This window comes from Lynx canadensis, chromosome E2 (genome assembly GCF_007474595.2).
Source record: "Lynx canadensis isolate LIC74 chromosome E2, mLynCan4.pri.v2, whole genome shotgun sequence".
In the NCBI taxonomy this organism is placed as follows: domain Eukaryota; kingdom Metazoa; phylum Chordata; class Mammalia; order Carnivora; family Felidae; genus Lynx; species Lynx canadensis.
Window position 1 is genome coordinate 45,087,585 of NC_044317.1, and position 23,754 is coordinate 45,111,338.

Below are 23,754 nucleotides of genomic sequence, written 5' to 3' on the forward strand. Positions count from 1 at the left end.
CCAGATGGAGTCATTTTACCCTTAGAGAGCAAACCAAGATTAACAATTTTAATTAATCAACAGTTGCAGCTCCAACCACTCCCATAAATGACCTTTAAACAGTCAACCTGAAATTTCCTGAACAGCACTAGTAATCTGCAAAATAAGACTCCTGCCTATTCTCTTCCCTCAAAAAGATGACCTGGCCTGAAACAACCCTTTCTTTTCTTTTGCTAATAATTTCCTTGCCCCATCATCCTGCCTGGAAATCCTTCCATTCTGTAAAATTCCTAGGAATGTCTACTTACTAGAAGGGATGCTGCCAAATCATGAAGAGTTAAATAAAGCCGATTAGATCTAGCCAATTGAATTTGTTTCTTAATGCTACAAACCACAGAGACTTCAGAGATCCCTAGTCAAGCACAATCATGCACACAGTGTTCTCTGTGGCGCTTTCTCAGTCTTACATCCAAAGAATGACATATGCGGGGAAATCGCTCCATGTAGGAAAAAACACAACCCAGTCTGCAATTACACTCTCAGGCACTTGGCGGTACCACGCCAGTCCATCAGGAAGCTCCACGTGAACCACACACAGGGCACTGGGTATCAGTCAGGGTCCCCGTTACGAGCCTAGAGATCTGGTTACCCAGGCCCAAGCCGGGCTCCTGGCTCCAACCTTTCTTACCTGCACCCCTTTCCCTTCCCCTACCCTCCAGCGATTGTGGCTCCAAGAGGCTCCCTGACCTCAGTAGAGGACAGGGTTCGCCCCCCACCCCACCCCAGCGCCTGCGTACTCGGAACGGAAACTGCAACTCCCCGGAGCCTCCACGCTCCTCTTGAGGGCGGTGCGGTGCTCGCGGTTCAAACCGAGGGCGGAGCCGAGAACCGAAAGAGGAAAGCCAGAATACGTAGCTTTTGTGATTTTGGACTACTGTTCCAAAAAGGGAGCAGGCTCGGATTACCCTTGGTAGCACCGATCACTCACAGAGTCACCATTACGGGCCTGAGGAGTCCTGGCCCTGCAGAATTATGCTTCTCCATTCCGCAGGCCAGCCGCGGTAATCTGGCCCCATTTCCCCCCGCGAGCGCTTCTGAAGAGCCGAGGCCCTTCCCCCGCCCCCTGCGCGCTTGCGCACTCGTGCCGAGCTAGGCACTCTAGAAGCCCGACACAGTAGACTTGAGGGCTGGGCGGTCCTCAGAGCCAGTGGCGGCCGGAGTGCGCGGACTGCTTTTATGAAGGACTAGATTCCGCGGACCCGACCCGGGGTGGGTCCTGGGGCCTCGGGCTACTGTGCGATTCTTCCCGAGTGAGGGCTTGCAGTCAGAGACACGGACGGCTTGGGTTTAAATTCGTGCGCCAGTAGCGCCGCTGGGCCGGGTATGTGGGCGCGGCCTGTTCTGCAGTGCGAGACCCTGCGGACCTACTCACCTCGGTCTTCTCTACCACCCAGGCCTGGCTGTAAGAGGGAAGTCGGAGGTGGAGCCCCAGAATAAAGGTCCCCTGCAGAGCGCTGGAACCAGATTCAGGGCTGGCCTGTGGGGACGGAACGACCCCTTGGACCGAAGAAGACGCAGTGGGCCGTCCCAGGCGGTGAGCAGTAGCGACGACCAAGCTATTGGGTACCCAGAGCCGCGAACCCGGACTCGGGTGACCGCAAACCTTTCCTCGTTTGCCTCTGGTTTCTGTTTGTGCATGCCTGTGGCGATTGGCAAGGGGCAGAGCGGGTGGGTTTTGACGGACTAAGAAAAGCCTGGGGTGTAATGAACACTTTGCTTCCCTAGCCCTGCCAGTCTCCAGAGAAGGCCTTCGAAGTGAAACGAATCGCTGCCGCGCCTCTAAAAGCCAGGTTCTGTGTGAGTTTGTGCTGATTCTTTGTTTCCGTGAAATGATTTGATTTTATGGACACTGGGCTTTTTAAATTTTCTTCCCTTGGAATATGCTGCTTAAGAATGATCTATTCATTGATTTGTGCTTTAAGATTTCCCTACCTAGTTAATGGCAGAGGACCTAATTAATAGATAACACTTCTTAGTGCCCGTCTAATACAGTTCTACGTTTAGTTTAACCATATGCTATATATTCTGATTATGGAAATGCCCCTTTTGGAAGTGAAAGTTCATGCTTTGTTTTCGACTGTGATTTGTTAAGGAGTAGTTCAGGGTTTGTTTAGATATCTTCTATGATTGATTCCAGAGTAGGGGTGGGAATTTTTTTCCAAGAGACTCCGCCATTGGAGAGTTTTGGTAACTGCCAGATGTGGTAGAGATTTGGTAGCATGAGTTTATTTTGCTTATTTTTGACAAATACAAAATGGTATATGTTTAACGCATAAATATATACATGTTTCAGTATATGTATACATTGTGGAATGGAATGATTACCACCGTCAGACTAACATCCATCACCTCCCATAGTTACTTTTGTGTAAATAACTATGGCGAGTGGTGAGAGAATACTTAAGATCTACTCTTGTGGCAAATTTCAAGCCTATAATACATTATCATTATTTATAGTAACCATGTTGTACATTAGGTCTTCAGAGTTTACTTATGACTGAGAGTTTGTAGCATAAGTTTATTTAGGGCATGTTATTGGATAGACTGAGGTGTATAAGGTATTTAAGAATTTTGAAGCTAGGGGTGCGCCTGGGTGGCTCAGTCGGTTAAGCATGGGACTTCGGCTCAGGTCATGATCTCGCCGTCAGAGAGTTCCAGCCCAGTGGCGGGGTCTGTGCTGACACCTCGGAGCCTAGAGCCTGCTTTGGATTCTTTGTCTCTCTCTCTGCCCCTCCCCTGCTGGCTCTCTGCCTCTCTTAAAATAAATAAACATTAAAAATATATAAAAAATAAAAGGATTTTGAACCTAGGTTAAGAGAATTTGAATCCTGCCCACCACTTAAATCTGAGGGAGTTTGAGCAATATTTCTGTGTCTCAGTTTCTTCATCCATTAAATCAGAATTATAATAGTATTTATGTCGCAGAGTGGTTTTGAAGATTACCTGAATTAGTACCTGTAAAGCTCTTAGAGGAGTACGCTGCACATTAGAAGACTGCTTAACTAATATTAGCTATTGGTATTAAATGATGATTGTTAGTCATTCTCTATCAGTTTTCTGTACTCCCAAGAGTAATGAAAATGTGAGCTTAATTAGGATGGATGCTTGCTAGCAGGAAAATGAATCACATGCTCAAATGGACCAAAAGAGGAGTTCTTAACATGAAGTCTTTGGACTGTGTTTATGGGTTTTCAGGCCAACAAAAATCTAAGAATACGTACAGGATTGTTGTATATACTTGTTGGTAATTTGGTGGGGAGGAAGTCTGTCATTTCATGATACTAATCAAAGTTGTATAAGACCCAACAAGGTTGATTCTTACTGGTGTAGAATCGAAGTTTGGGATAACTGGGAATGACTTTTGTTATAATCTTTTATAAAAGTAGCATCCAGGGGCGCCTGGGTGGCGCAGTCGGTTAAGCGTCCGACTTCAGCCAGGTCACGATCTCGCGGTCCGTGAGTTCGAGCCCCGCATCGGGCTCTGGGCTGATGGCTCAGAGCCTGGAGCCTGCTTCCGATTCTGTGTCTCCCTCTCTCTCTGACCCTCCCCCGTTCATGCTCTGTCTCTCTCTGTCCCAAAAATAAATAAACGTTGAAAAAAAAAAAATTAAAAAAAAAAATAAAAAAAATAAAAGTAGCATCCAGCAGTATGGAAATGGTTAAGTAACTCACACTCCATCCATTTGATGGGATGTTATACGATACTAAAAATTCTATTTATTAGTAATTTAGTTAGTCATTAGAAAAATATATATGTATATAATGTAACATTGAAAAGTATTTATTCTGAATAAAAATCTTTAAGAAATTAAGTTATATATGTATCTTGAACACTAAGATAACAATTTATAAGATACATTACAAGGGTTTAATAACTAGTGTATTAACTGGAGCCCAGTAGAGTTAAGCTCAAATATTTGAGCAGATGCTATGAAATAAGCATTTTTCCCCTGTCTTTAGTTTGGAAAAGCATTGTGATCCTTCACAGAAGGATCTCAGGTGTTGATGAAATACAATATTCAAGAATTGGTAGCGCGGAGGCTCATGGTTCATGGGTTCTAGCCCCTCATTGGGCTCTGGACTGACAGTGTAGAGCCTGCTTGGGATTCTCTCTCTCTCTCATTTCCCTGTTTTTACCACTTACATAGGCCAATTTAATCACAAGTTTTTAAAAACATTTTATTTTTCTAAGTAATCTCTATATCTAGTGTAGGGTTGGAACCCACAGCCCCGAGATCAAGAGTCACTCACTCTGTGGACTGAGCCAGCCAGACACCCCTAATCACAGTTTTCTTAATGACTATAAGGTATCCCATTCTCCCAAATCATTAAAAAATTATTTTTAGTGAGAATAGCTTTTTATAAATTTTTATTTATTTATTTTTAGCTTTGAAAAATACTTTGTGTGTGTGTGTGTGTGAGAGAGAGAGAGAGAGAGAGAGAGCGCGCGTGAGTAGGGGAGGGGCAGAGAGAGGGAGGAGGAGAAAGGAGGCTTTGTGCTGTCAATGCAGAACCCCAAACAAACCATGAGATCATGACCCGAGCCAAAATCAAGAGCCAGACACTTAACCCACTGAGCCACCCAGGCGCTCCAATGAGAATAGCTTTTTAAAACGATATTTCTGATGGAATTAATGCAGGCTTGTGAAATAAAATTACCCATGGTCCCAACATCCAGAAATAATCACTATTAATATTTAGAGCATATTTTCCCAAAATATTTCTACAAGCATGTATTTTTGTGTACGATTTTATTTCTGAATAATGGTATAACCCTAATTAAAAATTTAAAAGAAATCAAGACCTCTATTCTTAGTTTAATTTTTTAAAGTTTATTTATTTATTTTGAGAGAGACAGAGACACAGTGCTAGTGAGGGAGGGGCAGAGAGAGAGGGAGAGGGAGAATCCCAAGCAGGCTCCCTGCTGTCAGCACAGAGCCCTGTTGTGGAACTTGGTCTCACAAACCGTGAGATCATGACCTGAACCAAAACTAAGAGTTGGGCCCTTAACCGACTGAGCCACCCAGGAGTCCCCCTCTAGTTCTTACTTTAAAAGAGACATTCAGTGTCCTCTTGGATTTTTGAATCATGGATCTATGGGGAAAGGTAAAATCCCAGTAGTCCCCTTCTTGTTTGAGAAATCTTCCAAGCAATTACAATTCTTAAGATAGAAATGGAAATTAAATTGAGAGACTTAATTAAAATTAATTTTAAAATGTCAGAATTGAAATATAGAGATTTTCCCCCCCATCTATTGATATCTGTTTCATATTGATGATTTAAAATAACTAATCATATTGGGGCGCTTGGGTTACTCAGTTGGTTAAGCGTCTGACTTTGGCTCAAGTCATGATCTCATGGTTCGCAAGTTCGAGCCATGTCAGGCCCTGTGCTAACAGCTCAGAGCCTGGAGCCTGCTTTGGATTCTATGTCTCCCTCTCTCTCTGCCCCTCCCTACCTGGTGCTCTGTCTCTCAAAAATAAATAAATGTTAAAAAATAATAAAAATTAAATAAATAAATAAATAAAATAACTAATCATATATTGTTTTGTAAACTGATTTTTTTCTTTCAGTGTATCTTGAAAATACTTTCTATTCCTTAACTGTTTTCTAAAACTTAGCATTTAATGATTACCTTAGTATTCCATTTTATGAATGTTTTATAAATTATTTAAGAAATCAGTTATTGGGTGGTAATGTTCAAACTGCCCGAGCAATTCTTTCAACAGGCATTCTATGTGCTATTACTTACCCAGCTTTTCACTTCATGGTCATTTCAGAGACAGGAACACTTTTTACCAAGTGGGATATAGGTGACACTCTGTGAATTGTTTGGCTGAATTTCTGAAGGATTCTTTACAGTATGAAGTAGACCATAAAATTTAATTTTACCTGCCATTTCTTTCTTGGCCTTTGTCCCCCACATCACTATGGAGAGGAAGGTGATGTTAGGGCTCCAGGAAACTGAGTCTATAGGTTTCTGGAGATTGGGTTATTGATAAGATTGCCCTCTTTTTTTTTTTTTTTTTTGTCATTTACTAAGACATATGTAAACTGATGGAGACTCATGTCCTGCATGACTGTGATCTCTATCAGTTAACCATTTGTTTTCTTCCCTTTCCTTTGTTCTTGGGCAGCCAGAAGGGTCTGAGGAATATCACACATATCCCACGGGGGGGGGGGGGGGGAGGGTTTGTGAGGTATTAGCTTGCCTTATGCTCCCTCATCATATACATGTATGTTTATGTAAGTAGTTTCCCTGCCAAATATACAATTATACTATAAAACTATTTCCTAACCTACCTTCTACCAGCAGTTTGTAGTTACCATCTTTCCATTATATCAAATAAGAATTTTACCTTCATTTTTAGTATTTTTTTAATTAAAATTTATTTTACTTTTTTAAAGTTTACTTACTTATTTTTTTAGTAATTTCTACACCCAACATGGGGCTTGAACTCATGACCCTGAGATCAAGAGTTGCACACTCTTCACTGAGCTAACCCGGCACCCTCATTTTTCATGGGTTTTTAGTGCCATTGTGTGAATGCACAATAATTTATTTAACCTGCTAAAAGATATTTAGGTTCTTTCCAGCTTTTTTTGGTCCCATTATAAACACTTCCCATACATCATTCTACATCATACCTTAAGTGTCCATTTCCCCACAACTTTAGTAGTAAGTAGTATAATCAATTTTTCAAATCTAGTCCAATTCCTTTAATTTGGATTTCCTTAGTTATTAGTTAGTTTGTTTTTTTTTTTTTTTTTTTTTTTTTTTAAAGTTTATTTATTTTTGGGACAGAGAGAGACAGAGCATGAACGGGGGAGGGGCAGAGAGAGAGGGAGACACAGAATCGGAAACAGGCTCCAGGCTCCGAGCCATCAGCCCAGAGCCTGACGCGGGGCTCGAACTCCCGGACCGCGAGATCGTGACCTGGCTGAAGTCGGACGCTTAACCGACTGCGCCACCCAGGCGCCCCAGTTATTAGTTAGTTTTAATGAATGAGTTATTTCTACTTTCTAGAGAATTAGCCATGGTCAGGTTTCACAAGTTCACTTTTCCCCAGCCTGGGTTCCAAGAGAGATGGGTTGATAAATGAGATCATGCAGGTAGTATTGATGATTCTGAACAGATATGTAGTGACTGGTGAGCTCTGAGGGCCTGCAAATGGTAGTTCATCCTCCCCCTGGGAAGGGATCCCAGTGTGCAAGTATAGTTTTGTCATAAAGACCGCTAGCATGGGCTATGCAAGTTTTTCTCAAATTGTGACATTTGGACGAGCAACATCAAGTATCTCTTGGGAACTTGTTAGAACTGCAAATTCTCAAGCCCAAGCCCAAACACCTACTAAATTCCAAACTCTAAGAGTGAGGCCCTGCAAACTGTGTTTTAATAAGCCCTCCAGGGGAATCTGATGCACACAAAGTTTGAATACCAAACTTTGTTGCTCATTATGATAACCTGGCAGAAATTTTATAAAATCTGAGGGGAATTTAAAAATTCTGATTCCTAGGTCACACTCTGTACTAATTAAATAAAAATGAGAGATGTGAGCCAGGCATCAGTATATTTTAAAGACCTGCAGGTAATTCCAGTGTCTAGCAAAGTTTAGGAAATTCTTGTCCATAGTATTTCCTATGTTTAGGTTTAGGGAGCCCAGCCGCATTCCTGAGTCTTAAAAAGAAGTTCTGGGTTAGATGATGTAACCACTTCTTGGCTGGGAAGGTGGCAATGGAGGGAAATGGATCTGCTCAGGACAGGCCTAGACAATCCATTCTCAGGTCCAGATCAGCCTCCCTGGGGCAGGAGACTAACTGGAAACACTCCTGCTAAAGTATATGAATATGTGCTTCCATGCAAGAGAGTCTCTGCTCTGTGTCTGTCCTTGTGCAACTGATTTTCCTGTGGATTTGAGGACATCTGTTTGTCTAAACTACATCCTACCTCTTATAACTTGTCTGTGTGTTGCTGGGGGGAGAGGGTTGTAGGAAGGGAGTAGTAGTATGACTTTTTAAAATTTGGGAGCTCTGAGGCAATTTTGTTCTTATGGCTTCACCTTCTTCCCCCAGCTCTAGCTTCTATGGACTCAGCTTCTCCAGCAAGTGACCTTTGAGGAAAACTAACCAGTTCTTGCAACTCTAAAATCATGGCTCATGTAAGTTGGTGTTTCTATTTAAAGTATGGTAATTTTTTTCAGGTTATGTGAACATTCTCATTAGATATCCTGAAACTTCTTAATAGAGCCCCACCCAACAGCTTTTTCCTAGTCTTCCATTCTAGCAAGGGATGGAATCAGGCAGCCCAGGCCCCTTCTGTTTGCCTCTCTCTTCTCCATCCATGTCCATGTGTATATTGACCAAATTATTCAGCATCTCCTAAATGTTCAGTCTTTGCCTAGAGCAGAGATAAAATAGAAGTGAAGTCCATAGAGGAAATTGTTTGATCTGCGACTCAGTACTGGAGATCACTTTAGAGCAGCTCCATCTAAAGGAATTATAATATGAGTTACCTATGTAATTTAAAATTGTCTAGTAGTCACATATTAAAAGTATAGAATTAGTGTCGTTTTAAAAATTTTAGAGATATACAAAGAGAGCGCACACTAGTTGGGGATAAGGACAGAGGGAGAAAGAGAGAATCTTAAGCAGGTTCTATGCTCAGAGTGGAGCCTGATGTGGGGCTCGATCCCACAACCCTGGGATCATGACTTCAGCTGAAACCAAGAGTTGGACACTCAACTGACTGAGCCACCCAGGCACCCCAAAGAATTAGTGCCTTAAGTGCAGTAGGCAGCATAACATCTCATAAAGAGTATAGAATAATATGCAAGGCACTTATGTCATCTTGAACTTTTTAGTAGTCTCATTAAAAAAAAGTAAAAAGTAACATGTACAGTTAATGTTTTATTTAATTCAGTACATATAGTCAAAATGTTATTTAAAGTGTAATCAGTATGGAAATTATATTTTACATTTTTTTCTTTCTAAAGTCTTTAATATCAGGTATGTATTTTATAATTATAGCACATCTAAATTTGGACTAGCCACAATTTAAGTGCTCAATAACTATATGTATCTACGTTAGAATACTGGACATTGCAGCTTCAGAGATTTTGTATAACTTAAATTTTAAATATGACTTAATATATTTAAAAGTATAGAAACATGAATATAATCATTACTAAGTCTAACACAAATGGACTATTGTTTAGTAAATTAAAAATATTCAGTAAAGTATTTGTTATAAGAAAAAATGCTAATGATACAATGATGAAGAGAGGTCTGGAAGAAATTTTTAGTTTTATACAAACTCTACTTTTTAAATTTATTTTTTTAGGGGCGCCTGGGTGGCGCAGTCGGTTAAGCGTCCGACTTCAGCCAGGTCACGATCTCGCGGTCCGTGAGTTCGAGCCCCGTGTCAGGCTCTGGGCTGATGGCTCAGAGCCTGGAGCCTGTTTCCGGTTCTGTGTCTCCTTCTCTCTCTGCCCCTCCCCCGTTCATGCTCTGTCTCTCTCTGTCCCAAAAATAAATAAACGTTGAAAAAAAAATTTTTTTTAATTTATTTTTTTATGTTTTTGAGAGAGAGAGAGTGCAAGTGGGGGAGAAGGGCAGAGGGAAGAAAGAGAGAGAGAGAAAGAATCTTAAGCAGGCTCCATGCTGAGCATGGCTCAAAGCAGGGCTCAACACGGGCTCTACTCTACGACCCTGGAATCTTGACTTGAGTTGAGATCAAGAGTCAGACACTCAAGCGACTGAGCCACTCAGGCACCCCCAAACTCTACTTTTTAAAAATAGAAATTTTATGGTTCATTTGGAAGGGGAAAAAAATCCATCAATTTTTTTTCTAATCCTTAAAAGGAGTTAGAATGAAACACATTTATTGAGAATTTTTTTAGGCCTATTTAAGCCCTTGCAAGCAGTGTTTTATGATCACTATTCCAGTTAATTGTGAAATTCTGATTAATCTACGTGAACATATCTAGAAGTAAATAAAATTAAGTATCCCACAGTGCTTAATTAAGGGAATTATCCCCCTTCCCACAGGAAGTTTTGTCTCTAGCAGTGGTTGGCAAACTACAGCTCATGAGCCAGATTCGTCCCTTGGCCTGTTTTTATTTTTATTTTTTAAAATTTAAAAAAATTTCTTTAATGTTTATTTATATTAAATGTAGCATGAGTAGGGGAAGGGCAGAGGGGAGGGAGACACAGAATCTGAAGCAGTCTCCAGGCTCTGAACTGTCAGCACAAAGCCTGATGCAGGGCTCAAACACATGAACCACAGGATCATGACCTGAGCCGAAGTCAGACCGACTTAACCGACTGAGCCACCCATGTGCCCCCCTTGGCCTGTTTTCATACAGCCTTTGAGCTAATTATGTTTTGAAGGAATTGTTTTAAAAAAGAAGGGAAAAGGAAAGGATGTGGAACAGACCATATGTGGCATGCAAAGCTTAAAATATTGGCCCTTTACAGAAATAAATAATTTTAGAAATAATACATGGGTTTGTCATTTCAGCATTTGGTGATGTTCAGAGATGTGGCTGTAGACTTTTCTCAGGAAGAGTGGGAATGCCTGAACTCATATCAGAGGAATTTGTACAGAGATGTGATATTAGAGAACTATAGCAACTTGGTGTCAGTGGGTAAGCTTATCTGTGTCATATAATTTAGAAATTCATAGGACTGAATTTCACGGCTGTCTTTCTAGAAGCTAGCTGAATATTTTCTTTGTATTTAGGAATAGGCACCTGCAGCCATTAAGCATTTAAATAGCTCCTTCAGCTTCCCCGATAATTTAGTGACCTTTATGTCTTTCTTTGCCTTCTCCGTAATTACTTCTCTTTAATGACAGCTAGATATAAATTCTGAGACACTTATAGAAAAACCAGTTATCAAAGAAATCTGGTTTCTTATTGCTATAAATGGTCTATTATCTGTTACTTCACCTGAATGTGAGTAGGAAGACCAGAGGTATCTGGCTCCGCATATCTATTTAAAAAGCTTATACAACATATGTGTTGCTGGGTTGAATCAACAGTTTATTAAAACTCAAGTGGACCATTGAATTTACCACAACAGACATATTACCTTTTAAGTGATTTATGCGTAAACGTTTAAAATACATGAATTTTGCATTTGATATTGGATGAATATCCTGGCAAGAAACTAATTATTTTCCTCTTAGCAAAAGAACAAAAAATAGCAAAAATATCTAATAAAAGTCCCTAATAAGTATCATAGCGTGTACTGTGTACTAAACACTCATCCAAACACTTTACATTTATTAAATCAAACCTCACAACAGTCCTTTGGCTAGATACAGTATTTCCTTTTTACAACAGAAAAATAAGGCCATAGTGACCCAGGTAGCAGAGCCAGGATTTGAAAACCAGTGTTCTCAAATCATTATTTCTTCTTTAAAAAAAAAAAATCATTCCTTCCTCTTAAGAGACAGAGTTTGTATGAGTTTAAATAAGACAATGTTCCTACTTCTGTTCTTGTTATTCCTTGTGATCCTGAAGTAACACTATTATGAATGTTTTTTTCAATCCCATTACTCGATTTCATTCTGCAGGCTTGATCAAATAAATTCTTTATTACATACCCTTATGTTTTTTTCAAGCAGGGTGTACCATTTCTAAGCCAGATGTGATTACCCTACTAGAGCAAGGGAAAGAACCCTGGATGGTTGTGAGGGATGAGAGAAGAAGAAGGAGCCTAGGTGAGTAAGTGCTAATCAGGCAGAGATACATGGTTATGGCATGGCATGGCCTACTGGTTGGGAAGGAAACACACACCATAGATACTGGTAATGAAGAAAAGACCTGAAACCTGGGAAGAAAACTTAGATCTCAGCATGAGCCACCAAGGAAATTTCATCTGTACTATGGCTTGCTACTTGTTTCTTCACTTCTATTTCCCTGTCATTTCAGTGGGGGAAAGCTTTCTTCCATAATGACAACCTTTTTTTTAAATAAGGAAAATTTTTTAAATGTTTATTTATTTATTTTGAGAGAGTGGGAAAGGGAGAGAGCATGGGCAGGAGAGGGGCAGAGAGACAGGGAGAGTGAAAATCCCAAGCAGGCTCCATGCTTAGCCCTGAGCATGGTGGGTTCCATCTCACGAATGTGAAATGACGACCTGAGCTGGTATCAAGAGTTGGGTGCTTAATGGAATGAGCCACCCAGGTACCCCTGTAATGACAACCATTTTACCTGTACTTTGGATCTAATTTGTTTCCAATCCATTTTTTGTATATGTATTTCTTCATTGCTCTTTTCATAAAGTTTACATTGTAGTAGGGAAGTCATACAATAAACAAACAAATGGGTTACCAAATATCATAAGTGATTAAGTATTATGAAGAAAAGTATCTTATGTGGATCCTGAGAAACTTAACAGAAGACCATGGGGGAGGGCAGGAAAAAAAAAAAGAGAGGGAGCCAAACCATAAGAGACACTTAAAAATTGAGAACGATCTGAGGGTTGATGGGGGGTGGGAGGGAGGGGAGGGTGGGTGATGGGTATTGAGGAGGGCACCTGTTGGGATGAGCACTGGGTGTTGTATGGAAACCAATTGGACAATAAATTTCATATTAAAAAAAGAAGAAAAGTAGGTAGGGTAAGAATATGGAGAATTATGATGGGTGAGTTGGGTAACTTTAAATAGGGTGGTCAGAGAACAGGAAGTAGTTTGAAGAGGCTCTAGCTGGTCAAAGATGGAACTATTTGACTATACACATAACTGCAATATGTTATAATACATAAAATATGCTTAATTCCATACATTCTTAGTGTTACTAATAGTAAATTGTTCACCATTGGAAACTACTAGAGATTTAACTTACTAGAAAATATAAATATAAAGGAAAAAAAGTATTCTGCATTCCTTATAAGAACTGTACCAATAGGTATTAGATGGATGTTTTTCTTAAAAGTATTCAGTGAATAAATGAAAGATGACAGAATTAGAGTATTACCATTTTGGAACCCATAATGAACAACTGAATCTAGGCATTGAACATCAATACCGATAATGTCACAGAAATAGAGAAAATCAGACATACTTCTTCTAATGAAAGGACACAATATCACCTATGAAGTAACTTTGCCAATAAAATTGGTCCTAAGTCTGATCAAGTTTCTAAAGCCAACTACCAATTTATGGGAAGAAGATAGAGGAACATGTTCTACTGCCCCATAGGAATATAGTCCGCAAAATTAAGAAATGGGAAACACTATGGGGTCAAAACTGTTTCTTCAACAAATAAATTACAAGGGAAATTGAAAGATTGCAGGAGAACCAACCTATAGATTAAAAGACATGTAAAAGACCTGTCAACCAGTTGTATTCTATGGACTTTTTGGGGGGATAAATTTACTATTTTTAAATTACTTAAAATTTTATCTTTGAGACAGTTGGAAGTATGAACACTCATTTTTGATATTCTTAAAGAATTAGTGTCCATTTTTTTAGGTTTGGATAATGGTATTATTAGAAATAAATCCTGTAAGTAGAAAAAATGAATATATGGTATTTGTGTCAAATAATATGAGAAGAGTAGATTGGGGTGTGCATTGGCCTGGGTTGGTCAGGGGTTGATGGTTGTTCAGGCTGGGTCATAGATGTGTAGACATTTATTAAACTATTCTACTTTTGTGTATGTTAAAGGTGCTCTGTGGTAAACTTTCAAAGTTTTTGGGAAATAAAAAGAAAATGAGAGATGAGACCGTGTTAAAAATATATACAACTCTTTGAAGGAATTCTGCCATAAAAGTAGACACATAGGATACAGGAAATGTCTTCTACGATGTGAGGTATTAGAACATATTAAATGTTGAAGGGAATGATTTCAAAGAAGTGAAAATTGATGGAGTAGAAAGATAGATAATATTGTACGGAATGGCCTTCAGTAGATGGTAAAGAATAGGAGCCAATTTATGAAGAAAACCCATGCTTATGACAATGATACGGACACAGGTTGGTTGAATAATGTGAAGGGGAGAATACGTATTTTTCTTTCAGTTGCTTCTGATTCCTTGTTTAATTAAGCAGTAAGATTATCAGCAGAATGTATTATTTAGTATTTTATTAGGATTCAGTATGGATTATTTAGTATTTAGTAAGTATTGATTCTCAGAAGTACAATTCTGTGGTCATAGGGTTTTAATATTTACAGACTTCTTGATACATTAACCCTGGTGTTAATATAACAAATACTGCCTCTGTCATAAATATTCTATATTCCATATTATCTTGTATCAGTAACAACAAAGAAAGGTAATGAAAGACATCATACCTCAGAAAACAAATTAATTCTGTGACCAGGTAACATGATCCTCGTTTTCTTTTTAATTTAAGCTGATACCCTGCAAAAGGAAAGAACATTTCTCCTTTCATATTGATCTAAGATGGGCTAACACTGTGTTTTCATATTAGCATTGTTTACTAAAGTTCTTGATTCAGTAGAATCCAAAGTAGTGTTTGGTTTATTAATTTTAAATAGTTAAATATTTTACATATATCTTAAAAATCAAAACATCAAAATTCCTTACCATAGGGCAGTCTTTGGATGTTTAGTTTGGCCTTTGGTTTCATTGTAGGTCCAGCCAATTTTTTCTTGTTTAGATCATATATATATTACATAGGCTATTATTTCTAGTTTCAATTTAAAGTAGAACAAGAACCTAAAATATTCAGCTTTGTTTTTATAGAAATGATTGTCTTAGTAGCTTGCAAGGATAAGAACTGGCATAAACAAATATCACTGACTTTTTGTTTACAGAAATCATAAGATTACAGTTCAGTGTTCATACTATAGAGTAGTCTCCTAGGTGAGAATTTTCAACATGCCAGGGTCTTAATCTGGCATGTCTTATAACGGGTGGGGGCATATATGAGAGTCTCAGGTTCACTATATCCACTTTCAGAATTTTTTTTTTTTTAATGAAAACCTTTAAATTTATAGGATGTGTGTGTGTGTGTGTGTGTGTGTGTGTGTGTGTGTGTGTTTTAGATTTTATTAAGTAATCTCTATACCTAATGTGGGGCTTGAACTTACAGCCCTGAGATGAGTGTTGCATGCTCCAACAACTGAGCCAGCCAGGCACCTCTATAGGATAAATTTTATAACTTGTTCTACTTTGTGGTGTGTGTGTGTGTGTGTGTGTGTGTGTGTGTGTGAGAGAGAGAGAGAGAGAGAGAGAGAGAGAGAGAATATGGACATTTTGTCTTAAGTTCGTGTATATTTATATATATTTTGTGTACTGTCTGCTCATCTCCTTTATTCTATTTTTCCATTCCATTGTTTAATGTTTCTTATGTCAATTTGTGTGAGCATTTATGCTGTGAACACTCATTTTCTTACAAATATTTTGGCTTACTTTTATTTTAACTATGACTTTCCTGTTTTTAAATTTTTTTATGACTTTCCTTTTCCATTGCTGGTTTTTACTTTTTAAATTTATAAGTAAATCCTTTGAAATTACCATTTATAACATTTGTCATACCTTTATAGCCTCCTACTTATTTACTACTGTTACTTAGCTAATTACTAGTCATTTACTATGTCATTTATATCTTATTTATCTTAATGAAGACTTAAATTGACTTTTTCCTAAAGATTCTTACAAAGTTGCCATAATTTTTTATTGCTTTTTTGGGGTAGGGAGATGGAGACAGAGAGAAGGGGAAGAGGGAAAGCGGGAGAATGAAAGGAACTAAGGGGAGAGGGAGGGAGGAAGACACACAGATTTCATAGTGATATATATATTTTTTAATTTTATGTTTTATTTATTTTTTAGAGAGAGACAGAGTATGTATCGGGGAGGGGCAGAGAGAGAGGGAGACACAAAACCCAAAGCAGACTCCAGGCTCTGAGCTGTCAGCACAGAGCCTGACGCAGGGCTCAAACTCATGAACCGTGAGATCATTACCTGAACCAAAGTCAGACGCTTAACCTACTAAGCCACCCAGGTGCCCCAATAGTGATATTTTCTATCATCATTTACCTGTCTCTGCTTATATTTTATCTACACTATTTAAATCATTGTTACTTTTTAATGTTTTCAGTAATCCTTTTCTAAGCAAACTTACTGAAACATAAATGTATACCAAAAAAAAAAAAAAAAAAAAAATCCAGAAATCATAAGGAAACAGCTTACTGAATTTTCACGAAGTGATCACACCCATCTGACCGGCAGCAAAATAGAGATTTGCTGGGATATTAGAAGCTCCCTCCTGGGGTGCCTGGCTGGCTCAGTTGGAAGAACATGTGATTCTTGATCTCAAGGTCCTGAGTTTGAGCCCCACATTCTGTGTAGAGAGTTCTTAAATAAATAAAAAACTCAAACAAAAAAAAGAGAGAGAGAGAGAGAGAGTAGCGGCTCCCTCCTAACTCCTTCCAGTCATTCCTCCCCACTGAAATTAACCACTATCCTGACTGTTAGCAACTCCATAGATTAATTTTACTTTTTTTGAAACTTATAAAAATGGAACCATACAGTATATGTTCTTTTATGTCTGGCTTTTTTACTCACCATTATGTTTGTGAGATTGATCCATGTTGTTGCATGTACTTGTATATTATTCATTCTCCTTGGTATACAGTATCATGTTGTTTCAGTATGTTTTAATTTGCATAGCCATTCTGATGGATTCTTTCCAGTTTGGGCATATTAAAACTAATGTTCCTGTATTCTCAGTTTTTAAAAATACCATTTTCATTTTGAAAAGTAGTGAACTCTTAATTGGAATTTTTTTGAGGAAATACACATTTGAGAAAAACATCTCTTTGCTCAGAATTTTATTAGCATGCTTGTATGGTATAAAACTGTTCTTATGCCTGAAAAATCACGAAAATACTCTCTAGGTAGAATCTAAATGGCATTGGCTTTGAGGACTCTGGGGAGAGTATAGGGAAGGGCATGAAGGAACTAAACAGGCTGTTTGTAACATAGATGTGTGTAGATATATAAACTGAAATAAAGATGAGCTTCTTGTTACCTTGTGAAAACAGGCAAAGTTTACTCATGACTATGCAAGGTAGAAAATCAGAAGTAGTGGAGATACCTAAGTGAAAGTAGACAATTGGGAAGATGATCAGATGTGAAGACATCACCATTTTTCATTTATATATTTGACTGAGATAGCTTAGATGTGCTTTTGTTTCCTATCTCTATAGGAAGTAATAAAAAATATTTAATCTGTAATAAGGTATAAGATTAGAGGCAAGGGAACATAGGCAATAACTGTTAACCAATTATGAGATTTCATAATTAATAGTTACTATATGCTATGAGTTTGTTATTCAATGATAAATGAAAGGTTGCTTCTGCCCTTGGGAAGGTTTAAGGTAAGAAAATAAAGAGAATTTAAAAATGGGAAAAGTAATGAATATGTAACAACAAAATAAAAAAAGTGTTAAGAGGCATGGAACAAGTTACTGGGATAGAAAATAAAGTATATAAATTAGATGAAGTCAGCATGGGTCTGATTTTTTTTTTTAACATTTATTCATTTTTGAAAGGCAGAGAGAGACAGAGCACAAATGGGGGAGGGGCAGAGAGAGAGGGAGACCCAGAAACAGAAGCAGGCTCCAGGCTCTGAGCTGTCAGCACAGAGCCCAACGCGGGGCTCAAACTCACGGATTGCGAGATCATGACCTGAGCTGAAGTCGGTCGCCTAACCGACTGAGCCACCCAGGTGCCCCAGAATGGGTCTGATTTTTAACATGGTATCTAAAGGATGAAAGGAACCCAACTATGTAGAAAATGCAAGTTGAAATTCCTGTGAATTTAAATTGTCAGTGAAAAGCTCTAAGAAATGGAAAGATTGTGACATATTCTAGGAACTGAAAGGAGGCTAGTGGGATAGGAATATAGGGAGCAAATCAGGCAGTGGCTTGAGATGATATCTTATGGTAAACAAAGGCCATGTTATTCATGGTAAGATGTTTGTGCATTATTCTAATTAAAAAGTAATCATTAAAAAATTTAAAGATTCTCAAACTTTGATGAGGTTTTTAGCTCGTTTACTTGAAATTGAGCTTTATTTTCTATTATAAAGTTTTTTTATATGCTTGTTCGCTTTTTCTAGAATAAGAAGATAGCATGTATTTATCTTGTTTTCTTTCAGATTTAGAATCCAGATATGACACTAAAAAGTTATTTCAAGAAAAGGATATTTGTGAAATGAATTTATCTCAGTGGGAGATAATGGGAAGAATTAGAAGTTGTGGCCTTGAAAACTCCTTTATCAGAAAAGATTATAAATATGAGAAGTTTGAGGGACAAGAACACCTTCAAGAGGGATATTTCCGGCAAGTGAAAAAAACCACCTCTGAAAAAATGCCCACTTACAGAAAACTCACTTCTCTTACTCTGTATCAGAGTATCCATAATAGAGAGAAACCCTATGAATGTGGGGATTGCGGGAAGGCCTTTAGAGTACGCCAACAACTTACTTTCCATCAGAGAATTCACACTGGCGAAAAACCCTATGAATGTAAAGAATGTGGAAAAGCCTTTAGACAGTGTGCCCACCTTAGTCGACATCAGAGAATTCATACTTCTGACAAACTCCTTGAATGTAAAAAATGTGGAAAGATCTTTACATGTGGTGCAGATCTTCGAGTACATCAGAGAACTCATATTGGTGAGAAGCCCTATGAATGTAAGGAATGTGGGAAGGCCTTTAGAGTAAGAGGACAACTTAATCTTCATCAAAGGATTCATACTGGCGAGAAACCCTATGAATGTAAGGAATGTGGGAAGACCTTTAGACAGTATGCACACCTTACACGACATCAGAGACTTAATATTGCTGAGAAGTGTTATGAATGTAAGGACTGTGGGCAGGCTTTTTTGTGTAGTACAGGCCTTAGAGTACATCACAAACTTCATACTGGTGAAAAACCCTATGAATGTAAGGAATGTGGAAAGGCCTTCAGGGTGCGGCAACAACTCACTCTCCATCAGAGAATTCATACTGGTGAGAAACCCTATGATTGTAAAGAATGTGGAAAGACCTTTAGTCGTGGCTATCATCTCACTCTCCATCAGAGAATTCATACTGGTGAGAAACCTTATGAATGTAAGGAATGTCGGAAGTTCTTCCGTCGTTACTCAGAACTTATTTCACATCAGGGTATTCATATTGGAGAGAAACCCTATGATTGTAAGGAATGTGGGAAGACCTTTAGACTGTTCTCACAACTTACCCAACATCAGAGTATTCATTTTGGTGAGAAACCTTATAAATGTAAGGAATGTGAGAAGACTTTTAGACTGCTATCACAACTTACTCAACATCAGAGTATTCACACTGGTGAGAAACCCTATGACTGTAAGGAATGTGGAAAGGCCTTTAGACTTCATTCATCACTTATTCAACATCAGAGAATTCATTCTGGTGAAAAACCATACAAATGTAAGGAATGTAAAAAGGCATTTAGACAACATTCACATCTTACTTACCATCAGCGAATTCATAATGTAACTAAATAATTTAGGAAAGCCTTCCACTGTGAATTTTGTGTTAAGGGGCATTAGAAAATAAATTCTAGGGGAAAAGTTTTTGAATATAGGAATCCCTTTTGCTTCGTGCTTACAGCTAACCTAAATAGTTAGGTTTTCTTTGAAGGAAAGGATAAATTTCATGAATTTTTAGAAGCCTTTTCTTATCATTAAAAACTATGTTAAACTTTGGGAAATGTGTTCTAGAAAGAAACTCTTTTTTAAAGGAGTGAATATAGAAGAGCTTTTAATCTTACCTATCATCGCCTCTTTTTCCCGTCTGTATAATATATCTATGAAGGTTGCTAGGGCACTATCTCATTCCAAAAACTGATAATTGAAAGGAAAATCATTTAGCCTGCATTTCCTGTTGAACTGTATTTTAGAGTAACTAGAAGTTGATGAGCTAAAGTTCTTTATTAGAGAATTTTGCAGCACATAATGAAATAATGGATCTAGGTACAATTCTCAGTGGAGGTTAAGACCAGTAGATACCCACTGATCAATTTTAATCTCAAAATAGGACAAAACATTTTGTGCCCCTAATAAGTTACAGTAAGACATACACATGTTGCCAAAAAATATTGAACTGAATCTAAGCATCAAGATCTAACTCCCAGTTTAGGGAAGAATCACAGAACACAAGAACATGACACAAGAAGAAGCAATGAAACGAATTTAAAATGTGGGTAATTCTACAAGAGAAATGACCTGCCTTCAAATTCAATAAAATAGCATTGAAAAAAGGGAGGTGGAACTCTTAAATATTAAGAGTCTGAAGAAATGTATATTAATCAAATGCAGTGAACTAGATCACAAGTTGAACAAATATGTAAAAAGGACATTTTTATGACAGTTGGGGAAATGGGAATATTGACAGATAATACTAAGAAATTATGTTTTTGTTAGGTAGCATCGTAGTTATATAAAAATGTTAGAGATAAGTTTATACACATAAGATGATATGATGTCTGGAACTTTTTAAAAGTGCTCATGTGGGGCACCTGGGTGGCTCAGTTGGTTGAGCAACCAACTTTGGCTCAGGTCATGATCTCACAGTTCGTGAGTTCGAGCCCCATGTCGGGCTCTTTGCTGACAGCTCGGAGCCTGGAGCCTGCTTCAGATTCTGTGTCTCCCTCTCTCTCTGCTCCTCCTCTGCTCGTGCTCTGTCTCTCAATAATAAATAAACGTTAAAAAAAATTTAAAAAAAAAGTGCTCATGCAAAAGAAAAGGATAAGCTTGTTAAAGTGATGGTAAGATAAGTCTTGAGTACATAGTTTTTGTTTATTTTGTTCTTGCTATTTTCTTTACTTTTATGTATTTGAATTTTTCCATAATATTATTTTAAAGATAAAATTAGCTCTGGAATTTTAACCAAATTGAAGTAAATGATTTTTTTAAATGACTGCGTATCAAAATTTCTGGGTGTTGTCGAAGTTCTGCACATTGGGATATTAAATACGCTGTACTGTATTTGGGAAATACAGATGGAAGATCCAAATTTTATCTACTTCACCTATTGCTACCTCTGTTACCATGCCTGTCCCACAGTACTTCATATGTTTAAAGAATGAGTTTAAAAAGCAGTTACTACAACTAAATGTGGAAATTAATGGACTAGACCTTCATTGTCAAATAAGATAGTTGCCAGCAACATGTTGAGCACTCAAAATTGAGCACTTGAATTGTGGCTAGTTCAAATTAAAATGGTGTTAGGTGTAAAATACACATGAGGTTTTGAAGATTTGGTTTTTAAAAGAATGTAATGTATATTGTTTCTCACAGTGTTTCTCTGCTGTGATATTCAGTGGGATATTCAGAACCCAATTTAAGTGTCTTTCTGCTTCCAAGTGGCATGTTTGCATACTGAGATCTTGGTTCTACCCTGAATCATCCTTTGTTTTCCTCCCCTTCATGAAAGGTAGCCCGTGTTTATAAAGCTGAATAGTTTTCTCAGACTGTTTTTAGCCTGTAGATGTCTTGGGATCCCAAGGCCCTTTCACTTTGTACTATTTCTGTCCCATTAGGTTCAAGCTTGCAGTGCTTCAAGTAGTACCATTGTCTTAAAAAACATATATATTTTTTTAAATTTTACAAAATTATTATTTTGAGAGCAGGGGACGGGCAGAGAGAGAAGGAGAGAGAATAACAAGCACGCTCTGTGCTATCAGCATGGAGACCATCACCAGGCTCCATCTCAACACTAAGATCATGACCTGAGCTGAAATCCAGATGTGGTGTCAATCTTCAACTGAGCCACCCAGGCACCACTAAAAACTGTATTTTCTATGAATTTTATTAGGGTTCACTCAAAGAATCAACAGGCTCTTCTCTATTAGGTTCCCTATGAGGTTGCTGTAGAAAAATGAGTTTGAAATTGTTAGAAGCCCTAGTATTTCACAGGAAAGATAAAAGTTGGGTTCATCATTATTTGGAGGCTATATTTTCAGGACAGCACTATATATTTGATTCCCACCCCCACCCCAGGCCCATTATAACTTTGAAAACCCTTTGCTCTCTGGAAACACTGCCATGGAACCCTCTATGTTTCTTTGAAATTTATTTGAAATATGCAGCAATTGATACTAAAATGTGATTTTTCTCTTTTGCTATGTTATGATGGATTACATTTATGAATTTTCAAATATCGATCAAGACTTACATCACTGGAATAAGCTCCATTTGTTTGTAGTGTACATTTTGTATGTAGTACATAAATACATTGCTGGATTTGCTGAGATTGCTATGATGTGCTAATATTTTGAGGATTTTTTTTTTTTTTAGGATCTTTGTATCTATATTCATGAGGAATACTAGTTTGTAGTTTTCTTGCATTCTACTGTCTTTGCCTCATTTTGCTATCAAGGTGATTATGGCCTCATAAAATGAGTTTCACAGAATTGCTTCCTTTTCATTTCTGGTAGAGGTAGTGTTGAATTGTTAATTATTCTTCAAATGTTTGGTAGGATTCTCCAGTGAAGCCATTTGGGCCTTGAAATTCATGTGTTCACATCCTAACCCCCAATATAATGACATTAGGAAGTGGAGCCTTTTGGAGGAAACTAAGTTACAATGGTGGATCCCTCCTGATTGAGATTAGTCCCCTTGTAAAAGGGATCCCAGAGAGCTCTCTTACATTTTTGTGCCATCTGAGGATACAAGAAAATGGCAGTCTTTACTCTGGAAGACAGTTCTTGCCAGAAACTAACCATGCTGGCACACTGATGTCAGACTTCAGCCTCAAGGATTGTGAGAAATAAATTGCTGTTGTTTATAAACCACCCCGTCTATTGTACTGTGTTATAGCAGACTGAAATGAATGAGACAGATATTGGTACCAGAAGTGGGGTGCTAATGTAACAAATAGCTAAAAATGTAGAAGTGGCTTTGGAATTGAATAATAGGTAAAAGCTGGAAGAGTTTTTAGATGCATGCAAAAAATAGAGACATTAATGGTGATTTTGGTGATATCTCAGAAAAGAGCTGAAGAGAAAACTTCAACCTTAGAGAATACATTATCGACAGAATGTTCGTAGAAATGAATGGTAAAGGCAGTACAGATGAAGTCTCAGGTGGAAGTGAGGAACATATTGCAAACTGGAGGAAGGCAGTTCTTTTTATAAAGTGACAAAGAACTTGGTGAAATTGCATTCCATTCTAGTGTTTTGTGGAAAGTAGAACTTGTGAACAATAATGAAGTTGAAGGTGTGGCTTGGCTCCTGGCTGATTACAAAAAAATGCAAGTAGAGAGAAATTACTTAACAATGGAATTTTTCAAACGAGATTTGGGAAATTCTCAGCTGAATAGTTGAGTAATGTTACAGTGAGAGTATTGATTGGGAAAGAATGGGATCCTGTAAGATGGTATGGGGACAAGTGGGAAGGCTCTGACGTAGCTGTGACATTGAGCTCCTATATTCTGAGTCTTCTTCCCAGTAGAAGCAGCCTCATCAGCAGAGGTGGCCTTTCCATCCCTAGTGGCAGTGGCATCCCCACCCACAGTGACATCAGCCTTTCCATTTCCATCTGATGGAATTAATTATGCATTGCTTGAGGAAACTAATGACCTCCCTTGAGGTAGTGGCCATGCAAGACAATGCTACTTCTCAGAAACCCGCACAACCACCCCCTTTTGTTTCTAGACCTATCACTAGACTCTGTCCCAGCAGACTCCTAAAAGTACAGTGCAAAGTGTGA

General features: G+C 38.2%; 1 protein-coding gene across 4 annotated transcripts; it reads left to right on the plus strand.

Moving 5' to 3' along the window:
- The first annotated feature begins 899 nt into the window (after positions 1 to 899).
- LOC115502131 (zinc finger protein 30 homolog) lies at positions 900 to 22,838 on the plus strand. Of its 4 annotated transcripts, none has more exons than XM_036064247.1 (7): positions 900 to 1,040; positions 1,434 to 1,573; positions 1,765 to 1,836; positions 8,113 to 8,198; positions 10,559 to 10,685; positions 11,666 to 11,764; positions 18,179 to 20,597. In XM_036064247.1, exons 4-7 carry the CDS (start codon positions 8,190 to 8,192, stop codon positions 19,546 to 19,548), a joined length of 1,605 nt encoding a protein of 534 aa, XP_035920140.1. In that variant the 5' UTR covers positions 900 to 1,040; positions 1,434 to 1,573; positions 1,765 to 1,836; positions 8,113 to 8,189; the 3' UTR covers positions 19,549 to 20,597. The 4 variants fall into 4 exon arrangements, with proteins under 4 accessions (XP_035920140.1, XP_035920142.1, XP_032447176.2 ...); XM_036064249.1 differs by lacking the exon at positions 900 to 1,040 and adding an exon at positions 1,123 to 1,248 and having other exon boundaries at positions 11,669 to 11,764; positions 18,179 to 22,838; XM_032591285.2 differs by lacking the exon at positions 900 to 1,040 and adding an exon at positions 1,150 to 1,248 and having other exon boundaries at positions 18,179 to 22,838.
- Positions 22,839 to 23,754: the final 916 nt, after the last annotated feature.

Excerpts from the sequence above, each read along its gene's own strand:
- LOC115502131 (XM_036064247.1), top strand. Across the intron at positions 10,686-11,665 it reads TAGCAACTTGGTGTCAGTGG|CAGGGTGTACCATTTCTAAG; the intron begins GTAAGCTTATCT and ends GTTTTTTTCAAG. Across the intron at positions 11,765-18,178 it reads GAGAAGAAGAAGGAGCCTAG|ATTTAGAATCCAGATATGAC; the intron begins GTGAGTAAGTGC and ends GTTTTCTTTCAG.